Source organism: Convolutriloba macropyga, chromosome 13, assembly GCF_964194025.1.
Source record: "Convolutriloba macropyga chromosome 13, txConMacr16.3, whole genome shotgun sequence".
In the NCBI taxonomy this organism is placed as follows: Eukaryota; Metazoa; Xenacoelomorpha; order Acoela; family Convolutidae; genus Convolutriloba; species Convolutriloba macropyga.
This window is the reverse complement of record NC_134480.1, coordinates 29,813,889-29,833,457: the sequence shown is the minus strand read 5'-3', so window position 1 is coordinate 29,833,457 and position 19,569 is coordinate 29,813,889. Positions and strand designations below refer to the sequence as shown.

At 35.5% G+C, this 19,569-nt stretch overlaps 1 protein-coding gene across 1 annotated transcript in view; it reads right to left on the bottom strand.

Annotated features, from left to right (window-relative positions):
- The window catches only part of LOC142352030 (5'-3' exoribonuclease 2-like), a 93,260-nt gene that overhangs the window by 53,483 nt on the left and 20,208 nt on the right, over window positions 1–19,569 (bottom strand). Inside the window, exons 6-11 of the mRNA XM_075404370.1 lie at window positions 17,337–17,497; window positions 16,844–16,981; window positions 16,161–16,218; window positions 5,336–5,385; window positions 5,220–5,261; window positions 4,105–4,296 (exon numbers count right to left, since the gene is read on the bottom strand). Of these exons, the coding sequence (XP_075260485.1) occupies window positions 4,105–4,296; window positions 5,220–5,261; window positions 5,336–5,385; window positions 16,161–16,218; window positions 16,844–16,981; window positions 17,337–17,497 (641 nt within the window). The remainder of the gene's footprint in view (window positions 1–4,104; window positions 4,297–5,219; window positions 5,262–5,335; window positions 5,386–16,160; window positions 16,219–16,843; window positions 16,982–17,336; window positions 17,498–19,569) is intronic.

The window sequence follows — 19,569 nt, the reverse complement described above, 5'->3', positions numbered from 1 at the left end:
CTCGAAAGACAAGCAAAAGACAACTCTAAATTGTGAACTCGAAGACAATGCTCCTGCTATGGTCAGGGGCACGGGATGGAGAGAAGTGGACGAGGAAGGGGATCAGGAGAAGGTCACTACCAGGGCCAATAAGTTGAGGCCAACAACTAGAAGGCTTCAAATGATGTTACTAGAGCTTATTATACACCAATACAAAGAACTAAATTGAGTAAATGGCAAATTTTCGCTCATCTTTCAAAATATAAACCATTGAGGTCTGCTGTTTAAAATTGTGACTGATAGAGCATTTTAGAGAACTTTAAATTCAAGACGATAATGACCAAAAAGTCGCTTGAAAAGTCAGATAGACCGAGAAACAATTTTGCATTAGAATACAAGCAGTAATCAAAATCAGTAAAAATCAATCATTCAAGAACAACAAAAAAATTCCACAAGCAAAAGAAATCAGAAAATACTGTCGAACAAAAAGTCATGTTATTAGTGCTTATGACAAATCTACAATTCAACCCTAACCCCGATTTAGGTTAGCAGCTTCAAAGGTTGGAATATGGCCGTCAGATTGACGAAATTGCAAATAGCAACAAAAAAGTGATGAAGAACTTACAAAGCAAGAGAAACAGATTTGAGTTGTGATGAAAGAAAAACTTCCCCAAAAACTAAAATTTAAAATTTTAATCTCTGAAAGTGAATATACTAACCTTTATTGAACTTTAGTGTTGAATTTTGCCCAAAAGGGTTTCATAAATCACGTCAAGCACCGAGGAAAATAAATTCTTTTGGGAGCTGCAGCGTGAAAAACATACCCAGCAGATTGCCGGAAAATAGCTGCCGTTGATTCCAATAAGCATGATTGGGATTGAAATAACAGAAGATATTGAAAGAAGAAAGATTTTTGTACAAAAACATTTTTTAAGTCCGATTTATTTTGATGGCATTTCGTAGTTGAACATATTTCTGTTTCTTAGAGAGAAACTACAGGGGCTACTATCAATAACAATAAGCATTAGAGATGGTAAATAAGACTTGAAGGAATGAGGTTCAAATTGCGGGCATCTAAAATTGGGCTATATGAGTTTATCCCGTTTCTATTTCTTCTGACATCCATTTTTGTACTATCTCTCTTCAATTTGAATTGCTTTGCTGAGCAACTGATGTTCAAAATCACTTTTAGCAGAATGAGAGAAGAGAGAAACTAGCCTAGAGAAGTCAAAAAGATTTCACGCAAAATGTTGAAAAGGCGGCAAAATGAGGTAAAGCGAAACATTTTTTATTCGACGAAGTAAAAAAAATAGCAGCGCTATAATAGCCGGCTGAGTAGATGAGGGCGGCTATTAATAATAAACATACCAGGCAGATTGCCGGAAAATAGCCAACGGTGACGCGCTTGACGCATATTGGGAGTGAAACAGAAAAAGAAAAAATTAAGAGATGGAAATTGACAATTTCACAGTTTCTCACAAGTTTCACAGTGATCTTATTTGGTGTGTTAATTCTGCATATTCGGTTAAAATATAATAACATACCCGGCAGATTGCCGGAAAATAGCCGCCGTTGATTCCAATAAGCACGATTGGGATTGAAAGAATAGAAGATATTGAAAAAAAAAGATTTTTGTACAAAAACATTTTTTAAGTCCGATTTATTTTGATGGCATTTCGTAGTTGAAGATAACGTACTTCTGTTTCTTAGAGAGAGGCTACAGGGGCTACTATCAATACCAATAAGCATTAGAGATGGTAACTAAGACTTATAGTAACGACGTTCAAATAGCGGGTATCTAAAATTGGGCTTTATGGGTTTATCCCGTTTCTACTTCTGACTTCAATTTTTTATACTGACTCTGTTCATTTTGAATTGCTTTGCTGAGCAACTGATGTTCAAAATCACTTTTAGCAGAATGAGAGAAGAGAGAAACTAGTCTAGAGAAGTCAAAAAGATATCACGCAAAATGTTGAAAAAGCGGCAAAATGAGGTAAAGCGAAAAATTTTTTTATTCGACGAAGTAAAAAAAAAAAAAAAATAGGAGCGCTATAATAGCCGGCTGAGAAGATGAGGCGGCTATTAATTACACTTAATTCAGCTTTTAAACTGAAGGCTATTAAGCATAATACTAATGCCAGCTAGTAATCGCTTTAATGAACTTCGATAACCTGATACATTATGACTTAATGACCGTGCTTTACATGTCTATCCCGTTCTTTTGATTTTGCTCTTTTGACTTTGACCGTATTCACATTACGTAATTCAATACGCGAAAGAATTTAAAATCCATTCAGTTGAAACTGAGTGAAGTAAGACAGAAGTCACGCGTTAAAATCGTGACTTATGTAAAAACAAAAAATGCGATCAAAAGATACAGCGATTTTTTTTAAAAAAGGAGAGCGCCTAAATAATAGCCGTTGATAGGCTGACGACGGCTATTAAACATAACGTCCGACGAATTGAGGACGAAGGTCGGACGAAAAATGAGACAAATAATCGGTATTACAAAAAGAAGACCAGCAGTTTGGGAGCAATTAAAAAAAAGGCGTCAGACGAGGGAACGAAAAACCGTAGCCGGAAAACTGAATAATAATAATTCAAAGAAGCCATTCAATTTCAATTAGAAAACCCGAAAAACTAAACCTCAAAATGACTCCTAATGGACTTTAAAAACCCCTTAGAAAATCCATCAAAAACAGTGAGAATTAAAGTCTAATTACCGTACGGGAACAAAAAAATACTATCGAACAATCGGATTTTTATTATCACCAAAATGGAATTACAAACAAAATTTTATCGGCTTGCACCATAGCTAATCTGCCGCCCGTATAAGAACAGATGAATCTATTACCCGAGACCAAATGTAGTCCAGCAGACATTTTTTTGTCTAGTTTCAATGGAGGCCAACTAGCAGTTCTGCGAGCAACTATTACCTCACCACTACAACCCAGTCTACTTTCAGATGCGGCGAGGAGATCTGGTATCGCTTTAGTAGCTCCCGAGGACAGAAAAAAGACCATTATTCACAACAACTCAAAGCAACGGACGTCCAGCTCGTTCCACTAGCTTTTGAACTATTTTGGGGTTTCTAAGAGATTGTTCTGGAAACATTTGAACAGTTAGCTGTACATTCAGATAGCTGAAGCTTCCAACTTGTAGCGTTGCCAATAGCTTACAATTGTTAGGCTCAGTTTATTTCACTTTGTGCAATGCGAGGCACGCCACGATACTAATAGCCCCTGATTCTCAAGAGATTATATTGAAATACCCGATGAAATGATTGATAAATATATTGTTGTTGTTGTAAAGTCTTTACAGCAAAGCTGGTGGGCATTTATCCCATACATTCAGTTTAGAAAATTGTCCACTTTTCTCTGCAGTTTTGGCAGTCGCATTCGAGCTGCCAGGTGCCGATGTTATTTTTTGTTGAATTTCGTCTCCACGAATTTCCAGAGGAGCTATACAATTCGTTTCTTGAGTCCAGTCGATGTTGACATCTCCGGAGTTTTTACGCACACACAATTGGTAGGGCGTAATTTAATCAAATTTTTCAATCAATGAGATGAGACATATTGTTAAAGACCTTTTCTTGTTCTTGTTGATTAACCAACCCATTAAGCGGGGAGATTCAACTAATAAAACCTCGACAAAAACAACGACGATTGATCGAAGAGTGATTTATGTCACACAGTATCAGACGGCGAAGAGATATGAATGAGGACAAATACCTGACATGCATTAATTGCTCAATGAACTGTTTAATTTTAACTTTGATTTAATAAATAACAATAACTTCTCTTTTCTCATTGTACTTGAAGGACCACGCTTAACTCTTTTCTCATTGTACTTGAAAACTAGAGTCTAATGATTGAAAAATACACATCGCAGAACCACTCACTTTTCCGCTCCACTTAGCGCTTTGTCGTGATTAAAATCGCCACTCGAGAAATTAAATAGCTAAGATGACACACGATCAAGTAAGAAACCGCACAAAGAGAAGACTAACAGGACCCAAATAACAGATAAAAACTTGAGAGGAATTTCAAATTAGACTGAAAGAAACCTTGTCTCACATAAATTTTTGAAAAAATGGTAGAAGAAAATCTAATAATTCGTGAATACCTTCTTATTGGCCATGAACTGTCTTTGCTCGTGCTGCATGGACTGCATTCTGGCCTCAGCAATAGCTTGTCTTGGGTTCACTACAGGGTCCGAGTGCCCTCCCCGGCCTCCTCTGTTTATCGGCTGTGGGCCCAACTGGCCTCTGAGGTGATACGCGGGACTAAAGCCACCTCGGCCCGATTTCGCCGCCGCCTGTTAATATTTCAAGCCTGTCACGCCAAGCCGTTTTTGAAAGCCAGATGCTAATTATTATATAGCACTTTACACGTGATATACTACAAAAACGTGCTCGTGGGAGGGGATGGGGGGCTGAAAGTTATGCTTACTCGGATTCAGGAGTGAGAAAGGGGAAATGCAATAATTTATTTACTTATTTACAACTGCTTAACTATTTCAACTAATCCTGACTGAAATAGGCACCAATCTACTCTAAATTAAGCAGAAAGTTTAGCTTGCGGAAAATCACTCAAGTGATATTAATAGCTTGCGTGATTTGTATCCGATAATTTAGCACTGTGCTCAGAAGCTTCCAGCAGACCAGAATCAAACTTGCTTGCGGTTAGATTACACTATTTATTGTCGACAATTATTATTAACGGCTTTTCTGTGTGTGCTACAGGTCTTGTATCACTCTGTTAATCACTCGATGCTTCGAAAAGTTGTAGTATACTTTTAAACATAAAGCATTGATATTGGAACCACTTTATCATCTAGTACAAGAGATCATACACAAAAATGATAATTCCGCCTTTCGAGGGCGCGACAAAACGACTCCTTGCTTTCCCTGACTCGTTTGTCGGGAAAACTCGGAAACGAGTGTCGAAAAGCAGGAACCTAATGTGCTATATTTGCGGGATTTTGGGCCGTTTCATTTTTGATTCATAATTGAATAGTATTTTCGAACAACTGATTTATTTGACAGTTTTGCTAGTACTTCAATAATTTATAAGGATCCGTAGGCCTGTATTCCATCAGCACTTTCAAGGACCGCTTAATTGAGCAACTTGAATTCTTAAAATACCAGTAAAAAAATTTACACCACGTACGTAAAAGGCAAGAGGTAACTAGCACACATCTACGAAAAAAATCAATAAGTCCTGGCAACTAAAACTAACCTGCTCAGCTTTCTGTCGTTTCTCCTTCTCTTTGAAAAACTTCTGAAACACGAGAACAATTTCTTTTATGAAGCACAAACAAAACATTTCCAATATTTCACGAACGTTAAACATACTTCTCTTTCGGCCCTCTTTTTGAAAATTTCATCTTCCATTTCACCCAACGCTGAAATAATACAGTTTTTCCATATTTGCAGTATAATGCCTCTGATTTCACGATATCTGTTCCTAAAGTCAAATTAAAATAGGTGCAAGCTCAAAAATCTGGAAAATGAACTTTATAAAGATCATCTGTCGCTAGGCAAAGAAAGTTCGCGTCATGTTATGAACAAACCCAGCTGATTGCCGGAAAAAGCCGCTACTGATTCCCATTAGACTACTCTTGTCTCCTAAAGAGAGTATACAGTGGCTAATATCAACACAAAAACAACTCAAATAACAACACAAAATATTAACTAAGACTTATAAGAACGAAGTTCAAGTAGCAGGCATCGAAAATTGGGCTTTAGTGGTTTATCCCGTTTCTATTTCTGACTTCCTTTTTCGACTCTGTTGATTGATTTGCAGAGCATCTGCTGGCTGTTCAAAAGCAATTTGAAAATAATGACAGAAGACTGAAACTAGCTTAGAGAAGTCAAAGAGTTACCACAAAATGTTGAACAATTTGTGAACTAAGGTAAAACGAACAAAAATTTTGTTCGACAAAAAAAACGTAGCAGGAAAAGTCCTTAACTTTAATCCAAGGAATTCAACAAATTCCAGACCTGATTATCAGCGTCATAAGGAACAGCCTTCCATAGTCCAAAGAGCATATATCAAAAAACCTTCAAACACGTATGAAAGTAGTATTAAAAACTTACATCATATTTTTAGGAAAACTAGTGTTATCAAAGTCAATAAGGCCAAAATCAGCATATTAAGTAAAAGTGTAACTATGAACTTCAAACAGAAAACAACAGCTTTGTTTAACAAATGAGAGGCAAAAAAGACAAAAACTTTGGCGAAATTCGAAGCTCACTGAAGACTTTGAAAAAGTACCAGCGCATAATCATTACTTACTGAAAATTATTATTATTGGCTTAAGCACCACCTAAAATCTCAACAGGGCCGGAAAATTAAAACAGATAAATTTTGAGTTTTCGCCTGAATAAAACTTCAGATGGTATCAGTTTCATATCAAATGAGAGTTTATTCCACTCAACAGCGACAGCATGCGAGAACGAACGTCTTCCAAAGTTGGAGCGAAATTTGGGAAAAAGTGAATTGTAAAAATATTGAGACCTCGTAAACATTGTGTTTCGTTTCATTAGTTCCGATAAATAAAGTGGGAGTTTGCCAGGCTGATATATAAAGCGATGCGCATACAATAGGATTTTGAACACATGGCGCTTAATTGGCAACCAGTGCAGCTGCTTCAGGTACGACGAGGATGCCGTTGAAGGTGACAATCGAAAGATCAAACGCGCGGCAGAGTTCATTATTCGCTGTAGTTTTGCTAACAAAAAGTTTGGCAGACCATCATAAAGAGATTTACGGTAGTCCATAAGAAACATTTAGAAAATACTTTTTCTAAATAAAACCAAGGTATTGCGTAGCAACTATCAAACACTCCGTAAACTTTTGTTAAAAGCCAATTCAAAAACCATTAACTGCAAACTGGAACCATTAAAAAGATCCTATTTCCTCTCAAAAGAGAACAAATCTTGAGAGATCAAAACCTGTCAAAACTGAAATTAGGAGACTATGAACCAGATAGCTTAACAAGCACGGTCAAAGCTCAAAAATAACAACTTTTTTGAAAACAATGATCTAAAAAAGCGGTATCTACTATCTTAAAAACATAACAGAATCAACTTTGTTTCACCAGAAAGTCGATGCCAACTGTCATTACTAAAACAGAAACAGCAAGCAGACGGAACCAGAAAAATATAATGATAGTTTTTAACAAATGTCCAATTTCTAATAAACGTGATACACTAGAAGAAAACAAAACCATATCTAACTAAACCTGATTCGAGGGACAAGGAGAACCGTGTCTACCAAGTAGCGGGCATCTAAAATTAGGGATTACGCAGTTTCAATTTTTATCCCGTTTCTATTTTTGATTCTGTGTTTTCATACTGGTTGTTTATTTTAGATTGCATTTCTGAGCAACTGTTGTTAAAAAGCAATTAGAGCAGAAGGAGCAAACAATGAGACTAGCCTAGAGAAGTCAAGAGAATTTTACGCAAATGTTGCAAAAGTGGCAAAATGAAATAAATCAAAACAAATTTAAATTCGACGAGGTGAAAAATAGGGGCACAATAATAGCCCGGTGAGAAGACGAGGGCGGCTATAAAATAATCAAAAACGATCCTTGATAGAGTATCTAAGACGTTAAAACAATAAATATACATTAAAACCGTCAAGTAGCTCCAACTATCCTCGTCAGAGCACTGGTTAAACCCGCAATTAATGGCATTAAGTGATAGCACAACAATAATACCTTAAACACAAGCAACTCAAAAAAACCAGTCATAATTTTGAAAGCAAGTAGTCTCAAAGTCGTTAAAAACTATCGATATAAAATAAAACCGTTAAATGGCTTCGATCATGCCTTATTTCAGTTTCAGGAGACGGGTCATTAATGAGACAAATAGACAGGACAAATAGAACTGTGAAAAAGCGCAAAATCCAAAAATTTTAGTGTCAAGTCATCATAAGCTAGAACATTCCCCTTGATGAATAAAAATCAAAAGTATGCAGCATTTGGTCACATGTTTTCACATTAAAAAACATTTGTACCACAAATTTGAGTTAGAAAACAGTGAGCACGAGTCAAATTGCCGCACGCGAGAAATACTTCAAAAAGGGTTCAGGGTCGTGGGAGAGCTGAGGGGGTCCAAATTGCCTGTTCTTTTCATATCAATCTTTTACACCAAATTGAAAGTTTAGATCTCTCATTTGTATTAGCACTGAGCTTCAATCCTTTTTTTGAATTTTCGAGAGTAGTGACAAAAATTTAACGAGCTTACGTCAGACGAATTGCTCTCAAGCAACTGGCTTAATAATGATCTTTGCTTTAGCAAGCTTAAGCCAAAGAATACTAACCTGAATGGGTAAGGGGGCAAAATAGTTGTGGGGATGTCAAAAAATACCGAATTGCCCGTTACAAGGAAATTATGCATCGAGGTTAATTTTGCCAGTGGCTAAAATGCCTCGAGCTTTCAGTTATCACTTTTCTGAGAACAATAAATCGCAAATTGTAAATACTCAATAATTCTTTATAATTTATCCAGATCTTATAAGTTGCCTTTTACATTAACAATTCATACATTCAGTGTACATCAGAGGCTTATAAAACTAATACAGAGGCTAATAGAACGAAGCTTAAAGCTCTTATCGCGGCTTCACCACTTAATTTCTTTTTCCAGGCAAAGAGTCAGATCGGTCAGATGAAAAGAAAGAACACCCAGAAAGACAACAAAAAAATGCATGTTTACGAATGTTGCATTGCATTTGAAAAAGATTTAACCAATAAAACAAAACATAAGCAGCAGATGGCCTGAATAACAACGAAATAGACTTCCGCGTCGTAGAATACAGATAGATTGTTCAAATTCATTCTGCAGAAGCCATTTCATTAGGGGGGACCTTTATACACGTTAGTTTCTGTGACCCTAACTTAATCGAAATTAAACTTCAAAAGTTACTTTGTTAATCTAATCGCGCAGATGACTTCAAAACTCTTCTTAGAGTAAGAAATGATGCCTTGAGTTTAAATGCTGTCAGAGAAAGGGAGAATTCATTAAAAAAAATCATTTTTTTCAGCTTTTCTATGTGAACAGTGTTAAACGAAAAAAGGCCATACACGTAGCGCAATATAGCTTGACTCATCCAACAGTTTCGCAGTTATAGAAATTTTATCAATTCATGTTGGATTTCATTTCAACGGGAATCTTATCTGATAATAATGAGAATATAATGTCAGAAAACAGATTGGACAGCTTTGATAAACAAATTTTGTAATGTCTCAAGTTGAACTTAAAAGAGTTTCTTCCACCAATGAATCGCGTATCTGATCATTAATTAGTCGATTTGCTAAGTTTGCCTTTTATCCCTCCGATTAAGTGGCTTTCTAAGGGAATGTGAGGCTAAATTTAGCTAGCTGCGCGCGACGCGCCTTTGCAGCTGATAATTAGCACATCTATATATCTATATAGTCCACATATAACATCATTGATAATTTTGCTTGCTTATAAAAACCATTTTGATTCCCTTTAATTTAAGTGCCAATTTGCCGAGGATTTTGGGTTTCAAAATTTCGGGAATTATTGAGGTTTCAATATAACACGGGCTATCAGAGGAACATAGCTTTTCGAACAACCTGGCGTAAAAATTTGCTAGATTTAAATTTGCTGATAACTTTGATTCAAATATCGCCTTTGTAAAAAGCCCGTTTTTCAGCCGGTTTTTAGGCTGACTATGGAATTAACTGAGCAAAACAGTTATGAGGTTTCTATCACAAAATAGGCGAAATCTGCAAGAGAACGGACTACATTATTGGGACAACACCTCAGAATATAGCCGGTAGATTGGCGGAAAATAGCCGCCGTTGACGCACATCGGGATTGAAACAGAAAAAGAAGAGATAAATTGACAGAATTTTTTCTAAGTTTCAAGAATTGTTCGAATTAAGAATGCATTTTCAGTTAGATACAAATCTATACTTAATTAAGCTTCTAAACTGAAAGCTATTAAGCTTAATAATAATGTCAGCTGGCATTCGCTCTAATTAACTTTGATAACCTAATGCAATATGATTTAAAGACCAGGCCTGATCGTTTTATCCCGTTTTTGATTTTGCTCTTTTGACATTAACCGCATTCACTACATTGCGTAATTCAATGCGTGACAGAAATTAAAGAAAATTCAGCAAGTGAACAAGACACCACTAGCGAGTAAGCGAATTTTTGCTCGTACGCCGTTTTCTCTAATTAAAAAAAAGCGAAGTTCATGCTGCAAAACCACTCGCTTTTTCGCTCCACTTCCTGTTTCCCCGTGATCAAAATCATGGCTTCACTTTGACTACAAAATTCAAAAGAAAATTGAAGCCGCTCAAAAAGATAGGTAAAAAACTTTCAGCGATATATTAATAAAGCTTGTTTAAATTCATTCTGCAGAAGTTTTAAAGTGCAAAAGTCACTCATAAAGAATCGGCTGGAAAAAAATACATTGCGAATTGCGACTTCAAAACAACTACTGGCAAAAACCTTTCACAACAGTTAGTTATCATTTATAAGGTGCCTGCCAATTGACAGAAAAGCGCCAAAGAAGTTTCTATGAAAAACCGATAAAAAGAAAAAATGAAGGACAACGTAGAAAGTATTTTCGGAAAAAAACATTTAAACATTGGAAAAAACATTATGCACAAAATGCTATTTCCCATCAATTATTTGGCAAGTACTGGTTCTCTTCAGGCACCTACCCACCTAGCAGCTGGCAAATACTTAAAGAACATAACGCAAAGAAATAAAAAAGAACCAGAAAGAATTAAGAAATCTGAGTTTCCAAAGCACCTTTTATAAGCAAAACCTATAAAATATCGCCAAACTAAATATTTGAAACTAAAAAAATTGATTGAACTAAAAAAACTATAGCAAGAAGCTTAAACTGAACAAAAAAATTCCAAAAAAAAGCAAAAAAAAGGCCAAAATTGGCTTGAATTTACTCATTATCTTTAAAACAACTAAAAATAAACAACATAGCCGGCAGATTGCCGGAAAATAGCCGCGATAGACGCTTGTGGACTACCATGAATTCAAACAACTAATGAAATAAAATTGAGAGATCGACCACCAGCTTTTTAATAGACCAGTAGACTTTTGGGTTAGATTCGGACTGTCATTCTATGAGACATATTTTTTCTACATGGAAAAAGCCCTGAAGGAGCTTTCTCATATTAATATTCGATATTAAAACTCAAAACTCTATTACTAAAGAATTAGGGCATATAAGTTTGGCACAACTTAGATGCACTCTATTAACCTTTTATAAGAAAATGTTCATAAAATTAAAGTTCCATAAAGGAGTTCAGAAGTCCTTTTTTTTACCGAGGTAAGTAACGCAGTTGACCAAAAAGCAGAAACGACGTCACGAACACAAATTTTAACTGCAAAGCAGTAAAAGTCATTGAAGTCATTGAAAAAGTCAACTAAAAGAAGTCAGGGTGAGAGGAAACAAAAATCTGTTAGACGAAGTAAAAAAATATAGGACAAGTCCTGACGTACAATTCAAAGAATTTTCATTGTCTAAACAACAAAATAGAATTGGAACGGAATATGAGTGAATTGGAAAACCATTTCGAAAAAAAAAATCAGATAATAAAATTGAAAAAAAAAAACAGAAAATCAATGACAAAATGCCGCATGTGAATAAAAAAAACAATGGCAAGGAATGAAATTTAGTTCAAACAAAAAACTAGACCTAGAATGAACTATTTATAGATTGGGAAAACGAGTTAGGAAAAATCCTATCCAAAAAATCAAAAAAACAGTAAGAGTCAAAGTGAAATTGCCGCATGTGAACAAAAAACCACCAGCGAGAAAGTGATTTTTTGTTCAAACACCATTTTCTCACTCTACTTTTAAACTAAGGCGAAAAGATTTCACGCCACAAAACCACTCACTTTTTCGCTCTACTTCCTGTTTCAGCGTGACCAAAATCACTACTCCAATTTAACTTCAAAAATCATGAAAATGTGTGAACAGATCTTAAAATAAAGACAGCGCCTCTATACAATTCAAATTCTTTCAATCGTAAAATAATTAGGAGCGCAATAATAGCCGCCTGGAATTGCTGACGCGGCTATTAAAAAGCTTTAAAATATTTAGCAGCACATATTCACAGGATCTCAAAACGAGCTCTTGTATCTTGACATGATCACATGTCTGCTCATAATCTGACCGATACAACTCAAATCCATCGAAATGACGTGATAATCTAAAGTAATGTCAATTAAATTGGTGAAAGTCAAAAACCGTAAGGATTAGCGGTCAAAGTTTACCATCGGGAATTAGGAGCAAAAATAATCTTGTATAATAAGAAATTTAAGCCCTCATCGGAACTCAATTTACAAACCCTAACATAGCCGACAGATTGTCAGAAAATAGCCACGATAGACGGTTGTGACCTACCATGAATTGAAACCACCAAGTAAATAAAATTGAAAGATCGACCACCAGCTTTTTAATAGATCACTAGACTTTTTGGGTTAGATTCGGACCGTCATTTTTATGAGCAATATTTGCTATATAAGGAAAAAGCCCTAATGGAGCTTTCTCAAAATAATATTCGATATTAAAACTCAAGACTCTATTACTCAGAATTAGGGCATATAAATTTGGCACTATTTAGATGCACCCTATTGACCTTTAATTAGAATGGGTTCATAAAATTTAAACTTCCATAAAGGAGTTCAGAAGTCATTTTTTTTAGTGAGGTAAGTAACGCAATTAACCTAAGAGCAGAAATGACGTCACGAACACAAATTTTAACTGCAAAGCAGTAAACGTCACTGAAGTCATTGGAAAAGACAGTTACAAGAAGTCAGTGTAAGAAAAAGCAAAAATCTAATCGACGATAAAAAAAATCAGGAGAGCAATAATAGCCGCCTGGAATTGCTGACGCGGCTATTAAACAATGATATTGAAGGCCAAGCAAAATCATTAAAACATCTGTTTTATTACTAAAGAACAACTGTTTTGAAAATGCTGCACTTGATAAAAAAGTCGCTTGCTTAGCAAAAATTTTTTTACTTACTTTTATCGCTCTCTCAAAAATTTGGCAAGAACAGAAAATCAATCTTTCTATGCTCTTTAGCTATTTGGAATGAAAGATTTTTTTCACTTTTTTTACGCATTTCACTTCCTGTTTCAAATACTCAATTTTAACGATAAAAAACGCTCCACCAATACTCCTCTTCGGGTCGTAAAAAGACAGCGCCTCAATACAATCAATTGTAAAATTCTTTGAATTGTAAACATAGCCGGCAGATTGCCGGAAAATAGCCGCGAGACTAAACAACTAAAGAGATTATATAGACAGATCGACCACCAGTTCCTTAATACACCTCTAGACTTTGGGGTTAGCTTTGGACTGTCATTTTTATGAGACATATAAGCTCTATAAGGAGAAAGCCTTAATAGGGCATTTCAAAATTAGGATTTTTTCTGCTTGTGCCCCCTCAGCTTAGTAGGCGCATACTATTTGCACCCCTCAGATGAACGTGCAATATTTTTTTGCATAATGACTTACTATGTAATGACACGTGCTCTATAACTGGGGGGCGCATAACGTACTGGGGGCACAAACGGAGATCGCAAAATTAATATTTGAAATCAAAATCAAAAACTCCAAGACTCTAATAATCAAGATTTAGGGCATATATGTTTGGCACTACTTAGATGCACACTATTGACCTTTAATAAGTAAATGTTCATAAAATTTTAAGTTCCATAAGTGAGTTCAGAAGTCATTTTTTGAGTGAGGTAAGTCATTGAAAAAGTCAATTCCAAGAAGTCAGGGTAAGACGAAACATAAATCTGTTAGACGAAGTAAAAAAACATAGCAGGACAAGTCCTGAAACACAATTCAAAGAATTGAATGAAAAACTTAGAATTACTCTACCTGACCAGCAGATCATTTCAACGATGCCAGCCAAAACACAAAAACGATCTCAAAAATTTGAGAAAAACAATTAAACAAACTAAACAATATAATTATTGCTAAAGCTTTGAAACTTTTACCTCTAAGGCAAAACTTGATCTCTGAAAATAATCATTGGCCCTTGAAGATCGATTGACTCGAAAATTTTCAAAAATTAAAAATGATATCAATTGAAAATTTAATGAAGTGTGGTTGAAAATCGTGATATTAAAATCTTAAGAATCATTTCTTAAGAAATAATTCTAGTGTCTCCAGAGGCTATCCAGAAAACCAATTCCAAGCCTTAAAAAAATTAATTGTATCAAAGATCGATAGGCAATAATTTTTACAAAAATTTCAAATTTCAAAAAACAGAAATTCGTTCTATTAAAGTACTGATAACCATCCAATTACCCCCTAGCAACTATTTAATAGCATATTATCAAACCCTGTATGAGATTATCTGGCTACTCAGGCAAGAAAAACTGAATAAAAGACAAATGTTTTGAAAAAAATGTTTGAAAACTTGCAAGATTTATCAGAAAATTTTCAAAATCCGAAAGGTTAAATAGTTGAACAAATCCATTGAAACTAACAACTATGCAGTAACTTTTTTCAGACCGTGGAATAGGTTTCCTGGCGTTTGAGAATGGACAAATATCAAAAATTGACAAAAAACTTTAGGAAAAAAATTGCAGATTTTATCAAAAAAAAAATGCTAAAATTCGAGACATTAAAATGTTGAAAACCACTCCATTATTACTAGAAACTATACAGTGCCCTATTATCAAACAATAAAGGAGATTCACTTTCCTCTGAAGCTGGGAAAACCTTGAAATTGACAAAAATTTTCAAAAAAACTTGAAAAAAAATTGCAAAAACTAGTATCATTTTGTGTGTTTGTGTTTGTAGTACCAAAACATACAGCTCATAAAATGGTCATAACAAGTACTTTTTTCTCGCAAAAGGCGTTCATCAACTTTTAAAAACTTTAACCTAAGACTAATAAAGCAAAAAAAAACTTATAAAAAACACAAAAAACATGAAACATAGCCGGCAGATTGCCGGAATAGCTGCGAAATAGACTTGCGTGCCGTAAAATACAGATGGAAAAAGATACAGAAGTGAGTTGATAATAGTTATCGCCGCCGCCTATAAAACTTACAAGTTTATTTCAAAGGAGGTTGTTTTTGGGTGCAAAAAAATTTTCCCTGTCGCGTCTCGAACCGGCGATCTCCGGATTAACAGCCAGTCGCCTTAACCACTCGGCTGTCGGGCCATACAATCTGTTTTCTTACAATTAACTTCGTTTTAGGAACAGATTCTGTTTCTGAATAACCGCAATTTAGGTCACGCAGAAAGCGTGAAATCAAGAGCGAAAAAGCTATTTAAGCAGTGACGAGACAGAATGTTCTAGAACAAATGTAAAACGAAAATGAAGCGTCAGACGACGAAACAAAAAAAAAACCAAGAGCACCGCAATATAGCTACGCTCAGCTTACAGCTTCGCAGCTATAAAAATTGCACCATGTTGAGCCCAAAAACTCCTAAAAATGACCTTTTAACCTTGAATTGAGGCCATCCCAGCAGCTGCAACACTCTAAGCACTTGAAGGACTACTAACGTCCACTTTGGGCCTCTAATGAAACTTAATGCCCGCTGGGCTTTACCTGTTTATCCCGTTTTGAAAGATCAAAGTCATTGAAAAATGCGTGAACACATCTTTAAAAAAAACACAGCGCCCCAATACAATTCGAATTCCTTTAAATTGTAAAAATTTAGGGGCGCTATAATAGCCGCCTGGAATTGAGGACGCAGCTATTAAAAAAGAGAGCTTTCATAATAGCCGTTGAGAGGCAGACGTCCGCTATTGAAAGCTTGATACGTCTTTATACGGCGGAGTACTAAGTTTTGCAATTCTTCCAGATATATCTGAAAATTGTATGCACATATTTTAAAAATGCTAAAATAACTTGAGTGGGATAAATGTTTTTTATGTAAAATCATTTTTTACTAAGACAGAGTCGAGTAATCGGCAAAAACAACTTCTGACTATAATGACGTATAAAAATTTATACGACCTTCTATGGCACCGTACTAAGTACTAAGCTTCGTAAGTCCTAGTAAGTTTACAAAGTTTTGTCTAAAAGGGGCAACCTGGGTTAAAAAGGGCTCAATTATTCCTTTCCATATTTCACTAGCGGAAACTAAGTTCGAGTTACTAAAAAACGGCTAGTCTATCTAGTTGAGACTCACCTTTCATGATGAGTTGGACTCTGTACAAATTGGCATACCCGTTGTCCGACAACCAACCCTGAAAAAATTCAACATTGTCTAGCATATTCAAATTCTTTAAGATTCTTACTCCACCATTGATGCTTGGAGTGAAAGATTCTAGAGAGCAATCACTACTATTCGAATACAAATCAAAAATTTTCGGTAATCAAATTAACGCAAGGAAACAGTTCCACACATACATTGTTGAAAGAACCATTGTAAAAATACCCAATGAAAACATTCATCACTTTATGTTTTTCAACACTTTCGAAATCGGGGTATATACCTTTTCCCGGGTATATACGGCCGTACATATTTGATACTTATATATCTTTAGGATGTTAATCAGTGATCCCTAAACATTTCAGATCTTGTAAGAATCGTTCTAACTCGTACAAAGTGACTGCAAGATTCCTGAGTAAGAAAAGTTATAACTATTTTGGAATGTCTGTGGATGACTAGTTCCACTGCTGACAGCCTAAGCTTTTGTTCACATGAGAAAGGAAACAGATTCACATGTTACATTCCTATTTTATGCGATGGATAGTTGTCTAATAAGTTGATATCCTTTCTTCCCACTGGGACTAGTCATTAACGTTCCCTATCCGTGTTTTTTTAGTTGAACAGTTTTTTAGTTGAACAGTTGACTAAAGTAAATTGACCTTAGTCTCGTAGATGACATTATGGTAGATACGGATGAGTCGGTCAATAGCACCCTCTCTGATCTCCAAAGAGGGCAAGTGAGGTAGAAAGTCGTTGCCCACGAAGAAACACATGAACACCCAGTCGTCTATTGCACGCTATAACACATCGCACGACTTACCCCATTGTTAACAACCAAACGAGATCAGCTTTCATACGGATGAATGTTTACAATTTATTTAGATGTTTACTTTCTCTCCCTATGGAATAAACATCTAATTGTATAATACACCCTCATAATGGTATCTAATAATGCAAATTGCTGGTACTGGCCATTTATTAGGCTGCGGAAATCATCAAACGCTACTACGGACATTAGTTTGTTCATGCAGGCTTATAAACACCAAGCTTATGAAATTTTTTTCACCAGATGAAAGGAAACAGAACCAAAGGGATCCATTTCATTTTAAGCGTTAAATTTCGCACACCATTTTGTGTTCATTTCTATCCCACCTCTAAATCCCACTTGAAAGGGAGTGAGTGGTTGACCAGCTCTTTCTCGAGACACTCCCTCAGCACATTAAGGCGGACGAAGATGAAGTTAACCTCAGAGGCCTCTTCTGGTTCTGCGTCCGGATCAGGTGGAGACCCATCACACTCTTTTAACTCGTGCCCTATAAATGATACGATCAAAACCAGCTGAACATTTACGCAGCAAAATTTATGAAGAACAACACCTGCGCTTGGTCCCTTCTTAGAAACCATATCAAACACCCTATATTGTTCTTGTCATTGAAGTTTGATATCCCAACATGACTTGATTTTAACTGACAATTACTATTTTGAAAAACTCGCGTTTAGTTTTAAGGCAGAATGAAATCACTCAGCTCAGATTTTTTATTTCTACTCAAAAAATTAACAAAGATTCCTCAGTTAATAAACAAAACCTCATTTAAATGATTTTTTATCTGACGATACTCAACTAAACTGCTCGCCTGCATTCCGTAAAAATCACAAAAAAGGATAAGGGCTAGATCATTAATTGATTCTATTACAATGAGTTACAATGATATTTGGGATCTATTCTGTTTTGGTCCGTGGTGTTTTTTATGCCCCAGTTACAAATTATGTATTGTTATATACCAAGTAACTATATAAAAAAATTAGCACGTGCACCTGGGGGCGTAAAAGATAATATATACACATGCCCACTACGCTGGGGCCCAAAACAGAATAGATCCAATATTTGCATAAGTAGCTCAACATTAATAACTCAGCTTTGACGTCCTTTAGTGGTACAATATTATCCAGAAATGATGGCAAGAACGAAAACAATTCAGCCCTCACAAACTTATTATTCACACTAACTCAGTTGATGAGTGATCAAAGAACAATCAAAACACTACCAACTATTCCATTGTAGTCTGGTTCAGCCGGAGTAGAGGGGTACTTCAAAAAAGCGCTAATAAGGAAAATATTTGAGCTTATTACAAAATCTTATACCATTACCAAATATAGTTTGACCAATTTTGGCACACTTTTGATAAAACGCGTAGTAGTAAAGTGCTACCAATTGAATGGAACTATTTAGATTCTGTAAGAAGACAATTCAGATCACATAAAATTAGGAAATCAAGACTGGAAACTGAAAATCACTCGAAAAGTCAAACGGTGATCAACCGAAAAGTCAATCAAGATGATCAATCGAAAATTTGATCAATGGAAAAATAGCATTCAAAAGGATCTAGAGAATTGTTACAAACTTTGTTTAAGAGCAATTGAAAAGCTTCGAGAGTTCAAAACAAAGTAGGAACTTCCATAAATTTTTTAAAAAATCTTTACCAAAGTTACAAAAGACAGCAATTTTGCTGATAGAGCGTTCGGCTCAAGAGAGGAAAAAACTAAATAAAAAAGTTTAGCCATACAAAAGAAAGGAAGGAACCCAAAGGTGAAGAGGTCATTAAAAAAGTAAGTTGTCAGAGAAAATCGATTCAAAGAAAAAGACCAAAGAGTCAAATAATCTACTTCAAACTTTTTGATAGCAATTCAAAATACTCAAAACACATGATTCAAAAAATTTAAGCATAATCATAAACATAGCTGGTAGACTGCCAGAAAATAGCCGCAATAGCTTTGTAGATCTGTAGTCTCAAAAAGATAGTATAAGGAAGAGACCAAAAAATTCCTTTTTATTAAACTCTGAGATGTTGTTTTTATTAATAATTTGTTTATCCCAATGCTACTTCTATTCACAGCCCTTGAATGACCTTCAATTGGAGTGACACAAAATCACTTGACCTTATCTTTTTGAATTAGAGCGAAAATTAGTCAATTTAGAGTGAGGAAGTCATTGAGAGTGAGGTAAGTCACGTGTGACCAAAAAAGTTTTTCACGTGAAAGAACAAAAACTCACTAAGAGTGAAAAATGAGGTCACGCACACACTTCAATTAAAATTGCATGAACGAATGAACAAAAAGCAGTTTTGAAGTGACAACAGTAACAAAAATCTTGACAAAATAAAACATAGCCGGCAGATTGCCGGAATAGCTGCGAAATAGACATGCGTGCCGTAAAATACAGATGGAAAAAGACACAGAGGTGAGTTGATAGAAGTTATTGCCGCCGCCTATAAAACTTACAAGTTTAATTCAAAGGTGGCTTTTGGGTGCACAAAAATGTTTCACTGCCGCCGCTCGAACGGCTGATCTCCTGATTAACAGCCAGTCGCCTTAATCACTCGACTGC